Source organism: Myxine glutinosa, chromosome 11 (assembly GCF_964187855.1).
Source record: "Myxine glutinosa chromosome 11, kmMyxGlut1.1, whole genome shotgun sequence".
NCBI lineage: Eukaryota > Metazoa > Chordata > Myxini > Myxiniformes > Myxinidae > Myxine > Myxine glutinosa.
In genome coordinates, this window is record NC_136271.1 from 136956383 (window position 1) to 136978852 (window position 22470).

Here is a 22470-nt window from a genome sequence, read left to right on the forward strand (position 1 = left end):
TTGAACATTGGCAAAAATGTGTGGACGGCAGTGGTGATTATGTTGAGAAATAAATATGCACCATGGTAGAATAAAGATTGATATCTGTCTTTGTTTCATTCAAATGTCTACCTGTTTTGGAGAAAAAGAATAGGAGGCATTACTTCTCAACACGTCCTCCTACGAAGGTGGATTTGTTTCACAAATTATTTTGATGGTTGACAATTGTTTACTGTTATTGGCAATTTGATCATCATTAAGCAGATGGAAAAGATTAATTCTTTGAAAGTCCTGAGGTCGTTTCCCAAAGACGTGCAGGTGTGGAGCCATTTTTACCTACCGAAGTATTCCACATCCTTTGAAGTATCTTCTTGGATCTCCGAATGAAAAAAAGGAGGAATTTCGGATGTAACATGGTAATCTAGAACAAAAAGAAACAAAACATGTCTCACACTGGAGATGTCAGAATAAAATAAAAAACATTTCTTTCAGGGTTTACCTGTTTGGAATTCCAATTTAACCCCAAGCCTCATGATGCTGATATCCTTGGATCAAATTCCATAATCTGTTGATTCATCCATTGCCCATCAATGTCCTTGTATTTCACATGAAATTACACTGATGTTTTTTTTAAATGTCTTTCTTCTGCATGTCTTAGAGTCTTAGACCATTGCAAAAATACACGAGAGATGATGTCATTTCCCTTGATAAAATATTGTTACGTTTATAGAGGGGGTGGGAGTTGGAGACTACCTTAGAACAAATAGAACTGCATAGAGTAGCATGGTCCTTGTGCGAGTAGGTAGCCAATCTCGATGTAGTAAGTAGGGCCACATCAGCTTAATGATTGTCTGTTTGATTGTGGACCATACGCAGGATGGCGCTTGTAAAAGATAGTGAGGGATTAAGTGAAGGACGCGTGTGTAAAACCTCCTGTGACCATCTACTAGGAAGGTCGGTAGATGGTGGAGCGGGAGGGGCAGAGCTAAGAACATCACCAAAAGATGAGCATAGCCATGAAGGCCTCCAAGGGTGGAACTGTACACGCCACCAGGGGGTGGAGCCCAACGCCTCGAGAGGCAGAGGGTTGTCAAGGGAGCAAGGGGAGGAGGTGCGAGGGATCGTGCAGTTCTGAGGAGGAAAGGGCGGAGCGTTGCCTGGGGAGAAGAGGGAGGAGCCTGTAGATCTCAGTTCAGTGCACTCAGAAGACATGGACCAGTTCTGGAAGTGTGAGGAGGATTAAGTGAGAACTGAGGAGGATTGTGTGAGATTGAAGAGATCTGAGAAGATTGGAGGGTGCGAGGAAGAGCGTTGTGCTCGGAGGAGTTTTAAGGAGGGTGTCCTGCCTGCCTTTGCCCTGTGCCTGTGTTTGTTGTCTGCCTGATGTCTGTTCGTCGTCCTGCTCATCTCATCGTTCTTCCCATCACATCTCACCGCCTGCTCGGGGCCGCTCATCGCCCCCACCATCCTCCCTTGCTACCACCACAGCTGAGTCCCTGGTTTTGTCCCTTTCCCCGTCTGTGCTTGTGTCCAGTGTGAGGCGCCTTAGATTCCTTTAGCTTTCTTTTACCTCATTGTACATGGTTATTTGTTGTTCCTTGAATTCCTCATTTTTCCCTTCCATCCTGCCATCAAATTCCCCTGTCAGGTCAATCTTCCCTGGTTGTCATTTGTTTTGGAAAATAAACCTGTTTGGTTTTAAGAGATAAGAAGCCACGTGATTCTCCGTCCCAAGCATGATTGTAAAGTCCGAAATAATTGACACAGTCTGAGGGAGTTAAAGTCTGTTCGGCCCATCTGTTCAGAGGTGGTGTTAATCACCCTGAACATGACAATATTTATTTAGCCAGCATATAAATAATTACGCAAAAGGTTAAAACTAGACTGACTCAAACTGAACTTGACGAAAACGACAGTTAAACAAAACTGGTGCGTTTTATTCATTTGTGTTCTCTATTTTCATTTTTTTATTTTTTAAATATTTTTTGTGTACAAGATCGAGGCTCGTGTAAGAGCTAACATTAATCACAAAAAGACAAACTGACACATAAAACATAAGATAAAGGGAGCGGGAGACAAGATGGGGAGAGAGAGGGAAGCACACAAGCACAACAGTAGAGAACAGGGACATCGGGAGATCTGTGGGAGGGAGAGAGCTTGGGTGGTGGAGACACGGGAAGGGGTGGGGGAGGGGGATTTAGATATACTCTAATTAATAAAGGTTTGTTGAAAATTTGATAACAAAAGCTCAATTGTTAATTTAAAAAATTATGGCCTGGATGCCTGTATGGACACACACGCACGCACTTGTATGCAAGCACATGCACATGACACACGCACGCACACACATAAACACACACAAACGCAAAACTCCATCTCCTGCTGTGCAGATAGACATGCTAGTAAATCTGCAGCAAGATTTAACTAAAACGACCACAATTGATTCCCATACAAGACAAAAAAAAAAAAATCACCTCTTGGGCACTCAGGTAGGCTTGGCGTCATGGAGACATCTTCCACTGCAAAGATCCATCCATGTCAGAGCCATCCATGGCAGAACAACATATAGTGATGAAAGGATTGTTCAACATAACATGTTCAGACTTGTGAAAAAGAGAGCAAGTTAACTTTGTCATTGTTTACAATCATCACAATTACATCATAATATTGAATCCATTGCAGCAACCTTGTGATGTGTGTATTAATACGAGTTCCCTTACAAGAAACTTCTATGTATGAGGGAGGCCTGAGGCCCATCAAAGCCTGCGCTGTGATTGCCAACCTATGGTTGCTTGTCCGTGCTCTATCCTTTGTAAATGCTGACATCAAGCAAGGAAGCAGCACGTACCATTTTTAAAGTCTTTGGTATGAATTGACTGAGATCGGGTTTGAACCTCCAGAATTACTCACAACAGACGCAATAACCACTACGCCACTGCGTCTCGTAAATTAAGTTTCTTTTATGGCAAAAAGGCAACGGTTATTGCCATAAAAGATGCAGAGTGTGGAGATGGACAATTCAACAAGTCATATTTATTATGTACACAATAATGATAGCTGTGAGGTGTGCAAAATGGGGTTCTTTCTCTGAGGTAGGCATGGCTATCTGAGTGAAAGAGAGGTCGGAACATTCAATTGGCGATCCAATGGAAGTAAATGGGCAGACAACGGACAGGATAATTTCTACTTTCAGCAATCGTTCTCTCATACAGACAAACAAGGCATGTGGGAGTAGTACATTTGTGGTTATGTACAATAAGGCTTCTAGCACAGAATGGTAAGCCACCACCTTGAAGGACTAGAAAGAAAGTTGGCAACTTGTGTAAGGTTAGGGCAGGAGAAATAAATTATAGAATAGGAAGACGTGGGAGAAAAAGAAGAGTGGGGGGGGGGGGGGGAGGGAGAAGCAAAGCAGGGCAGGTAGAAGTTTTGGAGGGAGGGGAACATAAGTACACTAGCTAGGATTCATATAAGAAAACAGGTGTCCTACTATGAGTTCGTCATCATCTAAATGAAATCACAGAAACATGTTGCGTCCTCTTACCAATATCAACTGTTGCTGTATCACTCAATATGGAGACTCCAACGCTGTTGGATATGCGGCATCGATAATGACCATGGTGAAGCATCTGAACATTTTTTATCTGGAATAACATCCATGAAGATTAGAGGCCCACAAAGCAATGTTCACCTAAAATAATAAATCAAGACCATTAAATCAAGCATTCACCTTCAGCCTGCGGCCCTGTTTTCCTATTGAGGCACCACCTTCGTGCAACCACTGGTACTTTGGCAATGGACAACCGACGGCACCGCACTCCAATATCAGCGTTTCACCCACATGAAGACGCACTCCACAAGGTTGCTGAACCACACACAGGCTGCCCAAAGGTGGTGGAACAGGCTGTAGAGGGCCTAAAATGGTAAGAAATGTTTTTGTTGTTGTTATGACAAAAACTTTAATATTTACGCAAAGCGATTTAAACATTACAATACGTGGTATGAAGCACCATGCAAAAGGTGACAGAGAAATTGATGAACCCCTTATATACCATGTATACATTTGCACCTGACACCTTCACCCCTGTATTTACACACCCCCTGTATGTTCCTGTATTTACACAAATGCAGATTATACAGGCTGCAATCTGGACTATGAAAGCGAATGTGTATATTTATCTGTTTATATATGCTTCAAAAAAAATACTAAACCAAATACAACCAAATTAAAATTGTTATATATATATATATATATATATATATATATATATATATATATATATATATATATATATATATATATATATATTGTATATATATAATATATATGTTGTATATATATGTTGTATATGTTGTATACAACAATAAATAATATATGTTGTGTGTATGTATATATATATATATATATATATATATATATATATATATATATATATATATATATACATACATACATACATACATACATACATACATACATACATACACAAACGCACGCAAGTTCCCTGATTGTGTCTGATCGGGGTAAACGTTGTAACCACAGCACGTACAATGCTGAATTTTACCTCATTTGAGAGCTCGAGTCCAGACAGTGCATGCGCAGATTTAAAATTATTGTTATTCATGCAATCTCGACTTACATTCATTTATGTTGCGCATGTGGTGTATATGCTCAGAGTCGTTGGTTTGCACATATACCAGAAGTTAAAAAAAACGATGCAGTCAATTCTGTCAACGTATAATTACCAACTATTATGCTGATAAAGAAAAATCATAGCAAAACTAAAAAAAAGAAAATTGTACTTAAAAATAAAGAAAAAACCTAGGTGTTTCTAAGTTTTTTTTTAACCACAAAGCACACCATCATTGGCTGTGGGCCAGGGATGAAAAAAATTACTTCTGACTTCTGTGGGCAAATTTCTCGATGATTCAAGCAGTTAAATAAAAGCTTGGCACATCGGCATCTTGCACGCCAGAATAACCTGTGATGAAATGCAGACTTACACTGATGCAAAGTTAAACATCAAAACGTGTTCATTCAAAATATCGTGTTGTTGGTGAAGACCACTTTGAGCTGTCAGCATTCATATTTGATAAACAGGCTCGCGTGCGACATGGGAAACAAGCCTCGGAAATTGCTGAAACACGATGCCGTACAGACACTTACAGGGTGAGAGCTACCTGTCGATTTGAAGCCACGCCTACATGAGCCAAGCTCAGAGTTAGTCCTCAAGTAGTTATCTATATTACTAGAATACTAGCAGAGCCTATCTGTCACTTCACTGATGGATCAATTAGTCGTCCTGCTGGTCAAAAATTGCTATATTGGTTCACTGCGTCTGTATCGTGTTTCAAGTCCGTTGATCACAATAACTCGAACAGCATATGGGAATATTTCATCAGTTTATTTAAGTTCCCTTCAGGTCTATTTATTGGTTGGTGGCTCATTGTGGTTTTGTTTGTCATATGCCCCGACGGCAGTTTGCATTCTCGTAAGATAGCCGATCAATCTCGCAGGAGAGAGCCAGAGATCCTGCACCTCACCGTCTTCCATAATGTTTTTCTTCTGCACAAACTGGCCCACAGCATGGCGACAGGCAACGGATCCTGCAGGAGTGGCCTGTGAACACTCTGCTGTGGCCTAGCCTTCACATTTGGCTGCTTCACAGCTTCCACTGACTGCCGTATAGTGTTCGGCTGCTTCACAGCCTCAAATGGCTGTCGTATAGTGTATGTTTACCAATCAAATTTTTTACGACTTCATCACTGTGATTTTTTTTTTTTTTTTTTTTTTTTTTTTTTTTTTTTTTTTTTTTTTGTATACAAGATCGAGGCTCGTGAAAGAGCGAACATTAATCACACAGAAAGACAAACAGACACATAAAACAAATAACATCGGGAGCGGTAGACAAGATGGGGAGAGAGGGGGAAGGACACAAACACAACATTTGAGAGCAGGGACCGAGAGACATGGAGACATCGAGAGATCTGTGGGAGGGAGAGGGCTTTGGGGGGGAGGCATGTGAAGGGGGGGAGGCATGTGAAGGGGGGGGGGGTGGGAGAGGTATAAACATATGGACACTGCCAGGATTTCCAGGAAATAAGTTGGAATTTCAAACAAGGTGGATCTGGGGTGAATTAGTGGGGGTAGAAAAGATCAAGGTTATGGATGGGGGAAGATAAGAGATGGTGGTGAACAGCTGTTTTAAAGACCTGGAGGGAGGAGAGGGATTGAAGGGAGTGTGGGAGTTTGTTCCACAGGCGGGAGAAAAGAGGAATGAAAGAGTGAAGGTGAGCAGAGAGCCGAGATTTCGGCAGTTTAACCATCAGAGGGTTGCTGGCAGATCTTGTGCGACCTGTAGGAATATTTGGGGGACAGAGCACAGAGAGAGCTGGGGGAGCAAGGCCGGAGAGGAGTCGGTAGAAGACAGAAAGACCACCTACCTGCCTGCGGTGAGTGAGTGAAAGGCCCTCAGAGATAGCTTCATCGCGGGAGATTCCAATGATTTTGAAAGCTTTGGATTCAACAGCGTGAAGCCGAGCCAGGTGTGAGGCAGGAGCACCAGCCCAGAGGGGAGAACAGTATTCCATTGAGCTGCGGATGAAAGCCTTGTAAGTGGTGAGGAGCTCAGGTGTGCCAAGGAAGGACTTCGCACGACGGAGGATGCCCAGTCGGCGACTGGCTTTGGAGGCCAGCTTGGAAATGTGGTTTTCCCAAGAAAAATCATGGCAGATAGTGAGACCCAAAAGCTTGAGCGACAGAACTTCTTGGAGAGGATTGTTGAGAAAGTAGATGGGAGGGTTGTCCAGTCGGTCCTTTCGGAGAGACATTGTAAGAGTGTGAGATTTGTCAGGATTGAAAGACATGTTCCACTTGTTTGACCAGTCTGTGATTTTGTCCAGGTCTGCAGAGAGTGAGGAGGCTGCAGACTGCCGATCTGAGGGATGAGGAATGGAGCGACAGAGAGTAGAGTCGTCAGCAAAGAGATAGAGAGGATTTTCAAGAGAGTCAGAGAGATCATTGATGAAGACCAGAAAAAGCACAGGGCCCAGAACACTACCTTGGGGAACTCCAGCCTGAACAGGAAGAGGAGATGAGAGAAACCCATTCAGGGCCACACGTTGACTACGACCAGAGAGGAAGTCCGCCAGCCATGCGTGGAGATTTCCATGGATACCAAAGGAGGAGAGTTTGGAGAGCAGAGCAGGGTGCCAGACCGTATCGAAGGCACGTGAAATGTCAAGGGAGACAGCTCTAATTTCCTGTTTGGCGTTGAGGACCTCCATCCATTGTTGAGAAAGCAGAAGCAGCATGTCCAGAGTAGAGTGACCAGGTCTGAAACCAAATTGATGATCAGAGATCAAGCCATTGGAGAAGAGGAAAGATTTAATATCTGAAGCAATGATGGATTCCATGACTTTGCTGATAATTGGGAGAAGGCTGATTGGTCTGTAGTTGCTGGGATCTGTTTTTGCACCTTTTTTGTGCAAAGCGGTGATGTTGGCTGATTTCCAAGCAGATGGCAGATGACCTTGAGCAAAAGAGAGGGTGAAGAGAACAGAAAGAGGGAGTGAAAGTGCAGAAGCACATGATTTTAGGACCCGTGGGCTGATGCCGTCAGGACCAGTTGCAGAATCAGAGTTGAGGGTTGCCAGAAACTTTTCCACCTTGTCAGGAGGAAAGGACACAGAGTCCAGGAGCAGCTGGGTACGACTGGGTACGGTGGGTACAGAGAGGGATGGGTTTGGGACACAAGATTTAGAGGCAAACACAGAGTTGAGGCATTCAGCTAACTATTCAGATCTAACTATTCGACCTGTTGCTCCGTGCAGGTTGTAACACATTTCCAATCCTTCCCATTGCTTCGATCGTTGTAACAGATTCCAATCCTTCCCGTTGCTTCGAAGACATTTTTAATCAAAAAACAGAGACATTGGCATTTCCCAACCCACTCCTTCCCCCTCACCACCTGCTAACCTCAACCCCTCCTCCCACCACCCCTCACCAAACCCCTCCCACTACCTATTTGTTGTTGGGCTATTGTTCAAAGCAAAAGGTCATTCTAAGCAAAAACAAACTCATCTATGTGCTGAGGTAGCTGGAACCGGACTCGAGTGTAAGTTGCGCTCAAAGCTAAACCTAAACCTAGCTTCTTCTGCAATCTTTATCACACACCTTCTATTTGCAGCACTTCCAGACGAGCCCATTCCGAGAAGACACAGCCACGAAGATCTGCAGGCCCACGAGGCAATGTGCTTACACGGCAGGTGTAGTAACCAGCAGCTAAAACCGGTGTGTTCTCCCATGAGAGCACAGGCCCGATTGCCACGGGCACCTGCATCACAGGCACAGACCCATATGAATACACTTGAATTTTCATTTGATTATTATTACTTGCAAAATCGAAGATTTTTCAAGTATATTGGTCGATTGCGTTTGTGGTTCCGTCTGTTTGTTACTTGCCGGAAAAGATTCCGGTAAATATGTTGATCGGTTGGTTGTCTGTTTGTCTGTCTGTCTGTTTGTCTGTCTGTTTGTTCGCAGTACTACGTCTACACCGTTGCACGTAGAATCGCCAAACTTTACACATTTGTGTACTTTACATTTGTCTTGCCCTGGAATAGACTGTGCCAAATTTTTAACTCTCTCGGCCCAAAGCCTCCATTATGACGTCATAATTCGACAAGTACAAAACTTCATCCAATCATGGTGCAATTTCTTGAGCGCCATGTCGGCATAAACTGGTTTTGAAAAAAACATAATGATGACGTCATCGGTCACGTGGTTCGGCCACCATATTTATCCAACATGGCTGATTTTAAAAAAAAGAACATTCCGGCAAGTCCTCGGTCTCTGACAGATTTTTCATTTGTCTGTTTGTCTGTCTGCCTGGTGTTGGGCTAGCGGCTAGGGTGCCAGCTTAGGATCCAAGGATCCTGGGTTCGAATCCCGGTCGATCGCTGAATTAACACCAGGGGGGTTGACTCAGCCTGTCATCCTTCTGAGGTCGGCAAATTGAGTACCAGTTCACTGGTAATTCCCTGTGTGTCGTAAAAAGGCGACAAACAGGGTTGGCGGCAGGAAGGGCATCCGGCCGTAAAACATTGCTTCAAAAAAAAGGGGACCAAAAAAACAACAACAACCACGGTCCCCGAAAAAGGCCAACCCCCGCTTTGCGGGGAAAAATGGCCTCTAAAGGTGGTTTTGTCTGTCTGTCTGTTTGTCACCGGCCTACAGGTCACAATTCTAAACTGATCGTCACAAAACTTTACCAAGTTGTATAGGTCGTCCCAATTGAGAAGCCTATTGATTGAGGTCAAAGGTCATCTGGAGGTCAAATTTCTAAAATCGACATTTTAAATCCGATTGACCTGAAAATTGAATAGTATTTGTATATTGAGTCACCAAATTGGGAAATGAACTATTTTTGAGGTCAAAAGGTCAAAGGTCAATTCAAGGTCAATTTTTTTTTAATCATCAATTTTCATCTAAGAAGCCGTCAATTCTCAACCGATTGACTTGAAAATTGAACAGCATCTGCATATCGAGTCACTAAATTGGGAAACATACTATTTTGAGGTCAAAAGGTCAAAGGTCAACTCAAGGTCAAACTTCCAAAATCATCACTTTTCATCTGAAAACAGTCAATTTTCATCCGATTGACTTGAAAATTGAACAGCATTTGCACATTGTCACTAAATAGGGAAACCAACTATTTTTGAGGTCAAAGGTCAACTCAAGGTCAACCTTCCAAAATCATCATTTTTCATCTGAAAAATCATCACTTTTCTTCCTATTAACCCGAGCTTTGATCAAGATTGTCAGTTTTAATCTTGATGAAATGGACAATTTGCTGTATCAATGGAATTTTTTTTTTCTTGGGGAGAGGGGGGGGGGCGTATTTTGCAAGTATCGTGCTCCGCATGACGTCTTCTTGTTTCTTTATTATGTCGTTAGTATACACATAGGATAAAAAATAGGACCACTGGACCTGTAGCTTATCTGGGCCCTGGCCTAATGTTGTTATCCAAATGTAGTAGAATTCTGACTGGTGGGTCTGGAGAAGATTTTTGAAGGAATTTACATGATTTTCCCAAAAATTGACTAAGCCGGCCATTTTTGACACACTTCCGGTCATCGGTCATATGATCGGTATGACCACAATTTAGCATCCCTACCCTGGCCTAATGCTGTAACCCAAATTTGGTAGCATTTGACTGGTGGGTCTGGAGAAGTAGTATTTTTAAGGAATTTACTAAGTCCGCCAATTTGACCTACTTAAAGTCACGTGACCGGAACGAGCTTTTCAATCCCCGTTACCAGTCAGGAGCGGAACCTTGCTGCCAAATTTCAGCCGGATCGACGCAGTGGTTTGGCCGGAGAAGTCGAAATAGGAGACTGACGGATGGAGGGTGACAATGCCTTGTCTGGAATTAGAATTCTAGATAAGCTAAAATGAATGACTGAGAGTGATGATTAAAAGACAACTCGGGGGTTGAAGCACAAATGTTGATTGTCCACACGTCACACAATTGTACACATATCAGATAGTTTGAAAGGCCTGTGGCCCCTTATGTTATGCATCATAATTGTTACATCTCTTGGCAAACGGCCGAAGAACAGTAGACAAAAATGGTTCATTTATTCAGTGTCGTGTGATCTGAGTGGCCAGGGCTCACAAATTAACAAGGCCTCTCTCTGTACGTTCACCCAATCAGAAACTATGTGCTGTCAGCTTGAGTTTAGCACAGGTCAAGAATGAATGTGAAACATTTCAGGAATGCTCTTAACAAGGTAACGAATTCTCCATTTGATTTTCCGTCTTTCATTCTTCTTGAATGATTGCGAATGAGAGATGTTCTTCTTGCAAGTTATAACAGATCAAATATTTTTGAGTCATTAAATGCTTTTTCCATGAGCAATCGAGACCCCTCCACAAATCAGAAAAATAACAAATAAATACAATTTGTTTTTCTTTCAATATAACAAACTAATGAATAAATACATTTGAAAACAAAAACCAATCGATTGACCTTTTTGGGGGGGGAAAACGATAGTTCTTGAAATTTGGACGAGTGCCTGCTGTTCTTGAAATTTTTCCTGGTTATGTTATATTATTTTTCCTGGTTTTTTTCCTGGTTATGTCACATTATTTTTCCTGGTTATTTTCCTGGTTTTTTCCGTTATGTCATTTTTTTCCTGGTTATGTCACTATTTTTCCTGGTTTTTTTCCTGGTTATGTCTATTTTTCCTGGTTTTTTCCTGGTTATGTCATTATTTTTCCTGGTTTTTTCCTGGTTATGTCACATTATTTTTCCTGGTTATGTCACATTATTTTTCCTGGTTTTTTTCCTGTTTTTCCTGGTTATGTCATTATTTTTCCTGGTTATTTTCCTGGTTTTATCCTGGTTATGTCATTATTTTTCCCGGTTATTTTCCTGTTGTTTTCCTGGATATGTCATTATTTTTCCTGGTTATGTCACATTATTTTTCCTGGTTATTTTCCTGGTTATGTCATATTATTTTTCCTGGTTTTTTTCCTGGTTATGTCATATTATTTTTCCTGGTTTTTTTCCTGGTTGTCATATTATTTTTCCTGGTTATTTTCCTGGTGTTATCCTGGTTATGTCACATTATTTTTCCTGGTTTTTTTCCTGGTTATGTCACATTATTTTTCCTGGTTGTCATATTATTTTTCCTGGTTATGTCATTATTTTTCCTGGTTATGACACATTATTTTTCCTGGTTATTTTCCTGGTTTTTTCCTGGTTGTCATATTATTTTTCCTGGTTATTTTCCTGTTTTTTTCCTGGTTATGTCACATTATTTTTCCTGGTTTTTTCCTGGTTATGTCACATTATTTTTCCTGGTTATTTTCCTGGTTATGTCACATTATTTTTCCTGGTTATGTCACATTATTTTTCCTGGTTATTTTCCTGGTTATGTCACATTATTTTTCCTGGTTATTTTCCTGGGTTTTTTTTCCTGGTTATTTTCCTGGGTTTTTTTTCCTGGTTATGTCACATTATTTTTCCTGGTTATTTTCCTGGTTATGTCACATTATTTTTCCTGGTTATTTTCCTGGGTTTTTTTCCTGGTTATTTTCCTGGGTTTTTTTTCCTGGTTATGTCACATTATTTTTCCTGGTTATTTTCCTGGTTTTATCCTGGTTATGTCACATTATTTTTCCTGGTTATTTTCCTGTTTTTTTCCTGGTTATGTCACATTATTTTTCCTGGTTATTTTCCTGTTTTTCCTGGTTATGTCATTATTTTTCCTGGTTATTTTCCTGGTTTTATCCTGGTTATGTCATTATTTTTCCCGGTTATTTTCCTGTTTTTTTCCTGGATATGTCATTATTTTTCCTGGTTATGTCACATTATTTTTCCTGGTTATTTTCCTGGTTGTCATATTATTTTTCCTGGTTTTTTTCCTGGTTATGTCATTATTTTTCCTGGTTTTTTTCCTGGTTGTCATATTTTTCCTGGTTATTTTCCTGGTGTTATCCTGGTTATGTCACATTATTTTTCCTGGTTATGTCACATTATTTTTCCTGGTTGTCATATTATTTTTCCTGGTTTTTTTCCTGGTTATGTCATTATTTTTCTTGGTTATTTTCCTGGTTATGACACGTTATTTTTCCTGGTTATTTTCCTGGTTTTTTCCTGGTTGTCATATTATTTTTCCTGGTTATTTTCCTGTTTTTTTCCTGGTTATGTCACATTATTTTTCCTGGTTATTTTCCTGGTTTTTTCCTGGTTATGTCACATTATTTTTCCTGGTTATGTCACATTATTTTTCCTGGTTATGTCACATTATTTTTCCTGGTTATTTTCCTGGTTATGTCACATTATTTTTCCTGGTTATTTTCCTGGGTTTTTTTTCCTGGTTATTTTCCTGTTTTTTTCCTGGTTATGTCACATTATTTTTCCTGGTTATTTTCCTGGTTTTATCCTGGTTATGTCACATTATTTTTCCTGGTTATTTTCCTGTTTTTTTCCTGGTTATGTCACATTATTTTTCCTGGTTTTTTTCCTGGTTATGTCATATTATTTTTCCTGGTTATTTTCCTGTTTTTTTCCTGGTTATGTCACATTATTTTTCCTGGTTATGTCATTATTTTTCCTGGTTATTTTCCTGGTTATGTCACATTATTTTTCCTGGTTATGTCACATTATTTTTCCTGGTTTTTTTCCTGGTTATGTCATTATTTTTCCTGGTTATTTTCCTGGGTTTTTTTTCCTGGTTATGTCATTATTTTTCCTTTTATTTTCCTGGTTTTTTTCCTGGTTATGTCACATTATTTTTCCTGGTTTTTTCCTGGTTATGTCACATTATTTTTCCTGGTTTTTTCCTGGTTTTTTCCTGGTTATGTCACATTATTTTTCCTGGTTATTTTCCTGGTTTTTTTTCCTGGTTATGTCACTGGTTATTTGTCCATGACATTATGTCACATGCATAACATTATGTCACATGTCACATTATGTCACATAACAGTAAATGTTAGTCGCAAAGTAGAAATCAGTTCATGCACAAATTTAATTTCATTCTATTCTCCACTCAACCCCATATAAAACGTGACCGCACATATAATGAACAGGCTTTCAATTTGTGTCATGTTTTGAAGAAATTCACTAATTTGCTTTTTCAAAGTGAAAAATTAATTACAGTATATGTCAATTAAAACATGAATCACACTTTCTGCATCAAAGACTACTTTACCCACACTGTAATACGGTACTATATTTGCCGTTACGTGGCTGGCTTATTGATGGTACCTTGTTGTGGTTGTGGAACCATTGGTAACGCAGAACCTCCTGTTCAGCAGCCTCTGCTACACAGGAGGATTGACTTGCAGCAGGCCTTAAGTGCCTGGAAGGACCTTGCTCTTCCTTAGCCCGACAGATGAGGGAGGCAGACCATCCTGCCGCAATCGCCAATGACTGCGGCTGTTGAACAATCTTTACTTTAGCAGACACTGCAGGACACGAGGAGCACATTTGTCAGACTCAGCCCCTGAAAGGGCTTATTTATCTACAAGCTCCACTACGAGCCTCAGATTTACGTCAAAATAAGCTCCTCTATTGGTGGTGTGAAGTTGAGTACACAAGAAAAAAACAAATATCAAAATTGACTTCCCATTGGAATCTGCTCACCAGGTTATTAGTGCAAGATTTCCAGAAGCAACCTGCTCTGCCTAGTAAGTCCTGAGTCAATGGGTCCTCTCTAATACAATTGGACGATTGCCCAGAGATTGCTCCAGCAATGGCTGAAGCAGCTTCAAGCATTACAGTATTGGTAGTTGACGCCCATAAATGTCACTACTTTGTAGTTACCATAGCAATGCATGTATGGACAAGTATCTGATCCACATGTGTAATTCTATACAGACTTGCAAGGTGGTAACAGGAGGTAGCGCACTCACATTTGAGCTGTCTATTCTAGTTTTGATCCGAAGACTGACAATCAACTGCTGGATTAGTGTTTCACAGGCGGAGTGCTGCGTTAACGAATATGCTGTCCCACGCATGGAGATCAAGCTGGAGACCCGTCTCCGAGCATTAGCTGGTGTACGTTAAAAATCCCATGACATTTCTACGAAAAAGGTCAAATTCCAAATTCCTTCCATAACCTACTGGTGAAACCGCACCAGCAGCACAAACGCCATGCATAGGAAATACATATCTGCAGGCCAAACTCATAATCGACTCCCGGCCCTACATGCATTAGAACGAACGATTCCATACTTTCTGCTCATTTTACGTCATTGTAACACTTTCCCTTTCTGGCCTACTGCGTCTATCCAACCTCGCTCTTGACTAAATTGTCTTCTTCCGTTTTACTTGCATTCTCAACTTCCTCTTCCTATTTTAACATTTGTTTCAGGCTCTCGTTTTCTTTCTTTTCCAGGAAACGGTTTTCACTTTTGCTTTCCTTGCTTTCATAATGCTTTTCGGCTCTGGACTCGATGCATTCATTTTTCATGATCTGGCTTTGTCTTGCATAAGAGAAGATCAAGTTCAAATAGGCCATATACGTAATTGATTTAATCGTCTACCTACATATTAGATCATCACGCAGTGCTCCTTTCGAGCTTTGATATTGCCCCATGGAAATATCCTTCCAAATGGGATAGCTCAGGAAACTTCAAGCATTGCAGTCTTGGAGGTTCAATCCAATAAACATTGCTACAGACATCCAGCAGAAATCTTGTGTTCCGAGGAAAATCTTCACCCAGAGGTCTTATTTAGATGAACTGCAATGGCATTTGATCAAGCTGGTGACCTCTGGCTAGATTTAGATTCCAGTTCCAGCAAAGAGGAACAATAGCAAAGTGACCGGAACGAGCTTTGCAATCCCTGTTACCAGTCAGGAGCAGAACCTTGCTGCCAAATTTCAGCCGGATCGGTGCAGCGGTTTGGCCGGAGAAGTCGAAACAGAAGACCAACGGATGGACGGTGCATGATGACAATACCTTATCTTTTCCAGCAAAGTGACTGGAACGAGCTTTGCAATCCCCGTTGCCAGTCAGGAGCGGAACCTTGCTGCCAAATTTCAGCCGGATCGGTGCAGCGGTTTGGCCGGAGAAGTTGAAACAGGAGACCGACGGATGGACGGTGCACGATGACAATACCTTATCTTTTCCAGCAAAGTGACTGGAACGAGCTTTGCAATCCCCGTTGCCAGTCAGGAGCGGAACCTTGCTGCCAAATTTCAGCCGGATCGGTGCAGCGGTTTGGCCGGAGAAGTCGAAACAGAAGACCAACGGATGGACGGTGCATGATGACAATACCTTATCTTTTCCAGCAAAGTGACTGGAACGAGCTTTGCAATCCCCGTTACCAGTCAGGAGCGGAACCTTGCTGCCAAAATTTCAGCCGGATCGGTGCAGCGGTTTGGCCGGAGAAGTCGAAACAGGAGACCGATGGATGGACGGTGCACGATGACAATACCTTATCTTTTCCAGCAAAGTGACTGGAACGAGCTTTGCAATCCCCGTTACCAGTCAGGAGCGGAACCTTGCTGCCAAATTTCAGCCGGATCGGTGCAGCGGTTTGGCCGGAGAAGTCGAAACAGAAGACCAACGGATGGACGGTGCATGATGACAATACCTTATCTTTTCCAGCAAAGTGACTGGAACGAGCTTTGCAATCCCCGTTACCAGTCAGGAGCGGAACCTTGCTGCCAAATTTCAGCCGGATCGGTGCAGCGGTTTGGCAGGAGAAGTCGAAACAGAAGACCAACAGGTGGACGGTGCATGATGACAATACCTTATCTTTTCCAGCAAAGTGACCGGAATGAGCTTTGCAATCCCCGTTACCAGTCAGGAGCGGAACACCTTGCTGCCAAATTTCGGCCGGTTCAGCTCAGCGGTTTGGCCGGAGAAGTCGAAACAGGAGACCGACGGATGGACGGTGCATGATGATAATACCTTATCTGGAATTCCAATTCCAGTTAAGCTAAAAATGAATGACTGAGAGTGATGATTAAAAGACAACTCGGGGGTTGAAGCACAAATGTTGATTGTCCACACGTCTCACAATTGTATAGTATAGTATAGTATTGTATAGTATAGTATAGTATAGTATTGTTACGGACACGGTTTTTGGATGTTATTTTACCGAGCGGTGGTGTATTTAACCGCGTCCGAACAGTTACTCCCCGATTAGAACCCGATTCCAACCGAACGTTGACTAATCGCGCTACAGATATTCAATTGGGAAACCTCTAAAACGACCGAAAGAGAAGAAGAGAGAAGAAAGACAGAGTTTGGAGGAAGAACAGATTTATTATACACACACAAGCAATATTTTAGAGCGACCAATATTATTTACAGCAATAGATGGAAAAGAGCAGTCACACAGTGCATTGTTAACTTATTCTATTTCATTTACTTAATCCCCAAGACAAACGAGTAGGACAGGACGTTCACACTCACACGGTGGATATTGCAGGCAGGTAATGGCTCGAGGTTGATTGCTTGAGAGGAAGGCAAAGTCGGAGGCCGCAGCACCCCTCGCGGTTTTGGCGGGAAAACCTCCGTCGCGTATCCGCGGCCGTCACGCGCTGGCTCGGCACACCTGCTCCTCTTCCTGGGGTGGAGCCGTCTCCCTCCGTTCAGCGCGTCTCTCCAACGACAGGGGGGTATTGCAGGCAGGCAGGTAGGTAGGTAGGTAGGTAGGTAGGGCTTGCGGTGGATTGCGCTCCTCTTCCAGGTCATCCCCCAGCGTATCTCTCAAGGCCTCTCTTTGGTGCAGCCTCGTTGCTCCTCTCCAGTCATCTCTACTCATCTCCACTGGTAAAGCAGTCCCCTGCAGTCGCTTTTATCACCTCCAGCGAAATCAAGCCGCCGACTCCGAGGGCGCGCCTACCGGGTCACTCACCGCGGTGTTGATTGGCTGTTAGGGCTGGTTCACTCCTTGCTTCTTATGACGAGGTGGAGACACGCCTTTCTTCCCCAACCTTACCTCGTGGCCAATGGTGGTTTGAAGAAAACCAGCCAAAATGCGGAAGGCAATTGGAAGGGAGGTTTTGGGGAAATTGGAAGGGCCTACGCTTATTTTGTTTGATACAATGCAAAGTCAATCTAGTGGAAAACACATACTTAGCCTACATGGAATAAGGAAATACACTATTTAAAAGATATATCGTGACCTGCGTGTATGTTCTATGAAATTAATTAGGAGGACGGCTGCGACCATTATTTACATTACCAGGATGTTACCATACCAAAGCCATACTCTTCACATCCGTTACCCTTCCTCCAAAATTGTTACACTCCTCAAAACCCGTTACACTTCTCAAAACCCGTTACACTTCTCAAAATCGTTACACTGCACCCTCCTTTCTTCAGGCACGTCCTCGGGCCTACTAGACTTAACTGAGTGTGACATGTAGGTGTAATTCCCTCTACAATTAACCTGACCCTGAGTGTGACAATTTTAAAACACAAATAAGTATGTCCCCCTATTGCATTGCATCCTGTCTAACAGACTCAAGCCCACAGCTAACCGAATTACGGAATTATTCTGAAACTATACATTTACGGGGGGGGAGCATTATTTACAATGACGTGATTTCTTATTTACAACGCAACCCAGGACCTGTGTGTTTTTTTCTTTTTCTTTTTAGGGAACAAGAGAAAGAAATTCCTGTTGGGAGGGAGGAGACAGCACGCATTGCATCGATGCACCAGTACCAATACCACCAAAGCACCCAAAAGCACCCAAACACCACAAAGCACCCAAAAACACCATCCGGTGCGGTTACCATGGTTCATAATAAACACAACAAAACAACTGGTGGTGGTCTTCTCCTTCTCTGCTGGGCCGATGTTCTTCCCGACGTCTTCTGGCTTCATGCGGCCTATTTGGACATACTAAAAAAAGCACAACTTGTGTCCATTTTTATTTAGGGCCTCAGGGGCCAACTAAGGGTGGTCCACCTGTCTGGCATAGGTGCCACCTTACCGAGGTCCGCAAGCAAGATTCCCTGGCCACTATGGCCGGTCTCCAACAGAGGTGCTCTGCCCCAGAACCTGGGGTCCATCAAGTGGTACTTGGCCGCCGAACAGCGGTCCATAAAGTGGTACATCAACGCAATGCGTGCTGGTTCTGGGAATCTCGGGCGCACAATGGCCACCTCACGCACGCTCCCCTCGGCACCCAATGGCGCACAGGTCATGTGGGAGACAAAAGAAAGACAATTGAGCGAGGGGTAAGGTCACAAGGGTACACGTCAAACAAGGCAATGCAAGGTGAAATGCGTACGGAGGGCGAAGTGAGAAAGCTCGTCCCTACCGTACGTCACCCCCTTGTCACCTACCCTACCCTTGTTCTCACCCCATATGTACAAAAATCTACACATTTACAAATTCGTCACTACTGTCACGTCTTCCCCATATTTCCCCTATACCAAATTCGTCCCCACAATCCCTTTACTTCAAAATTTGCCATCACCAAATTCATCATCAATCCTCATAAGGAGGCAGAGATGGAACATCAAAGCACAATGTCACACCCACGTCATGATGCGTCTCACAATCCAAACATTTGCATCATAAAAAATAATCAAAACATGGCATGGTGTGGAGTACCTGTCACCTCAGGTGAGTGGATGCAGATGGTGTGAGGAGATCCTTCATCCTAACTATCCTCTAAATGATTTTAACACACTTTACACTACCCGGGGTCTTTCCCTGCCAATTCATTGGCCAACTTACACTATGGGTTCTAATAACCAATTCCCATTGGCCAAACTGTGGTGCTCCTCAATTTTGGGGTCTCACTCCCCCGATTCATCTCCCGGTGCTCTAGCACAATTTCTGGGCTGCGACGTGTACCTCTCCCAACAGGTCTACCCACCTGCACACCTCCACCACTGTAGTTGCCACCCGAGCTTACCTAGCTCCTCACCCTAACCTATCTAACTGGGGGCAGCCCCTCTCCTGGCTCTGTCACCCCTTGGTGCCCTCTGGCACTGGGCTACCCGGGTCCGTCCTCCGGATCCTCGGGCCCCATCCACACAACTACTACCGGCTCCCAGAGCCCACCTGCGGCCTCACCTGGCCGACATCCTTACAGTGGTGGAGTGCCCAAACCAACTACACACACTAACAGGCTACACGCCCAGCCATTTCCACAACACCAACGCACCCATCCACATACCATTCTGTCACCCGCACCACAGATGCCAATATCCAACTACAATTTACCTATACCCTCTACCTAACACTTACACTACCCGCCCCGGGTATCCGTGATGGGGGTCCACTCTTCCCCCATTCACACCTTCGCACCATCCACTCCACTCCACAATTTCCACCATACTCACTCCACGACCATCCATTCCAATACTCCAGATATTCCACACTACCATTTATTCCACACAGCCACATACACCTGTTCTTCATTCACCTGTCGTTGCACACCTGTGCAATCTCACCTGGTGCCACCTGCACCCTCCTTTCTTCCTGGACCACTTGGTCATCACAATACACAATCACCATCACTCACTCATACACTGCTCCATCCACCTGTTCAGTTGCACACCTGTGCAATCACACCTGTTCAATCACTCCCACACACGGCATCATCTCCGCTAACTTCTCCCCTCTGAAACTTGCGCTTCCCAGTCGTCCCTTTAAACTATTGCGCTCCCACGTCATTATAATCCACACTAATCTACCTGCGTCCCCACTACAGGTATCAGTCACTAACTAACCTTATCGTTACCTAAGGTCATCTTCGCTAGATCCCTATCATTATCCAAGCCCTCCCTGGCTCGGTTGTCATAGCCACCCCATAAACTATTGCGCATTTGCCCCCACCTGTGAGGGATGGTGGATTTGCCATCCCACCACATCGGGGGTCTCTCACTACCAATTTCGCTCGTCCAAATCCAACAATTCAAAAATTTTCCATTTACTGCCAATTCTATTCACTTTTCTAAATTTCGTTTCAAATCACTACTATCACTATCACCATCACCCGTCTACTTATCACATCCTCTCGGTGCGCCAATTCACATCTACAGCCCGGCTTCGTACAGCCGAGCAATGAACGCGGGTTCTTTTGTGCCAGCGGCTGGATACGTCCCGCATTCGGGGCAGGGACGGAGGCTTACCCGGGCCGAGATCCCATGCACCACCTCGGCGTGGAGCCATCCAATGTCCCGATCTCGACCTGCCGGCACGTCTCAACAAAACGTGGTCGCCATAACGACCCTTCCTATCCAGCTGCCCGCTCCGCCTAGTGGAGCCCGGCCGCGGCCGTTCCAAGCGAGGCATAGCGTGGATCGCGTACGGCGGTTCTTTCGAAACCGCCGTGGTTCGGATCCCCGCTGATCCTCGCGGCACGCGAAGCTGCCCGACGCGCACCGAGGGCCTGATTCGGATATAAGTCGTTCTAAACTCTACCCCGTCTAACGTCGATGCTTCACCTGGACGCTTACACCCCGCAGCCCGTTCCTTGCTCACACATCCAGCTGTGCCCATGCTCCTCGTACCTTTCCTTTCACACCTCGGTACACTCACTCCGCTCACCGACTTGGTCACACACCTGACCACCGAACACTTTGGCACACATTCGTTGCTCGCACACCTCACCAATACACCGCTTCGCGCCCCCTCCTCGGTCACCTCCCTTGTGACAATCACAGGTGTGCTCTCACCCGCACACCCAACCACGTGTCTCACTACCAATTCCAGCGTGCATTCCCACTCACGCTCTACCATTCCAGGTGTGCATCCTTCTATTCCAGGTGTACATCCTCGCTCACCTGCCACAACCAACTCACGCTCCGTTTCACTCTCACTACTCTCACCTCCACTCTCGGTCGCGCACTCACCCTTACTCTTGACAGCATGCGCTTTCCCCATGCACCTGTCCGTTACACACCTTTCTCGCGCACACCCTCCCGTTACATCCTCTGTAACACTCACCACAGGTGTACACTCTCTCGTTACTTCCTCCGTAACACTCACCACAGGTGTACACTCTCTCGTTACTTCCTCCGTAACACTCACCACAGGTGTACACTCTCTCGTTACTTCCTCCGTAACACTCACCACACCGCGCTTCCATGTACCCCCTCGCACACGCGCTTCGACCGGCTCACTCCTGACGGCACACTCACTCCTCGGCGTGCACTTTTTCCTCACACACCCCATGGTCGGACATTCTCGCACACCTCTTTTTTCGCACACCTGACCTGTCACACACTTCACCAACGGCCTTTCACGAACACCCGGATCCAAACCAATCCCCAAGCCGACTGAAGCTTTCCTCACATCATATACATTGCCACTCACCTCCGTACTTCGTCTCCGCCCCTCCTTTGCCACCTGCAAACTCTTTATTTGGTTAGTGAGCATCACATCATGATTTGAACACAGACCTTGTACATAATCCATGACTTCCTCCTTTATCTCCCTCTTAGCTTCCCTCCGTCTCTTCTTAATTTCACTCACCCCTTCTTCCACCTCCTCTAATTTTTCCTTTACCTCTTTCAGCTCCCGGTGCGCCCCCTCGATTTCTTCCTCCATTGCTACTTTAACCGTTTCTATGTGCGTCCTTACCTCCCGGTCCTTCGTCTCCATTACTTCTGTCACCTCTTCCAACCTCTTCGTCAATCCCTCATGTACCATTTGACATTCCTTTTGTGTCGCTATTAATTCATTTTTAATGTCCTTTTGTGTTGCTTTTAAACCCCCGATGATTGCAGTGTTCTTTTCCACTTGGTCCGCTAGTTCTTTTTGTCCCACCGTCAGCTGTTCTACTCCTTTCGTCAGATCTTCTATTCCCCCCTGTAACTTTACCGTATTATTTCTCACCTCTTTCTCGATACGCTTTTCGCCTCGCTTTACCTCCTCGCGTAGCCCCGAGACCTCCTCACTCACCCCTCGTCGTATTTCCTCCATCTGGTTCCCCATCTGTTCGATTTCCCGGGCGGATTGTTCCCCCATTTCCCGCAATTTGTCCTCCATCCTA

At 44.0% G+C, this 22470-nt stretch overlaps 1 protein-coding gene across 5 annotated transcripts in view; it reads right to left on the reverse strand.

Annotated features, from left to right (window-relative positions):
- LOC137436819 (mucosa-associated lymphoid tissue lymphoma translocation protein 1 homolog) overlaps nucleotides 1–22470 on the reverse strand; it is an 84495-nt gene that overhangs the window by 54791 nt on the left and 7234 nt on the right. For all 5 annotated transcript variants that reach the window (XR_010986371.2, XR_010986372.2, XM_068130959.2 and 2 more), the window contains exons 3-8: nucleotides 13759–13958; nucleotides 8156–8315; nucleotides 3710–3894; nucleotides 3524–3623; nucleotides 2454–2498; nucleotides 320–400 (exon numbers count right to left, since the gene is read on the reverse strand). Coding sequence is in view for 3 of the 5 variants with exons in the window: in XM_068130959.2 (XP_067987060.1) it covers nucleotides 320–400; nucleotides 2454–2498; nucleotides 3524–3623; nucleotides 3710–3894; nucleotides 8156–8315; nucleotides 13759–13958 (771 nt within the window). In the remaining 2 variants the exon portion in view is untranslated. The remainder of the gene's footprint in view (nucleotides 1–319; nucleotides 401–2453; nucleotides 2499–3523; nucleotides 3624–3709; nucleotides 3895–8155; nucleotides 8316–13758; nucleotides 13959–22470) is intronic.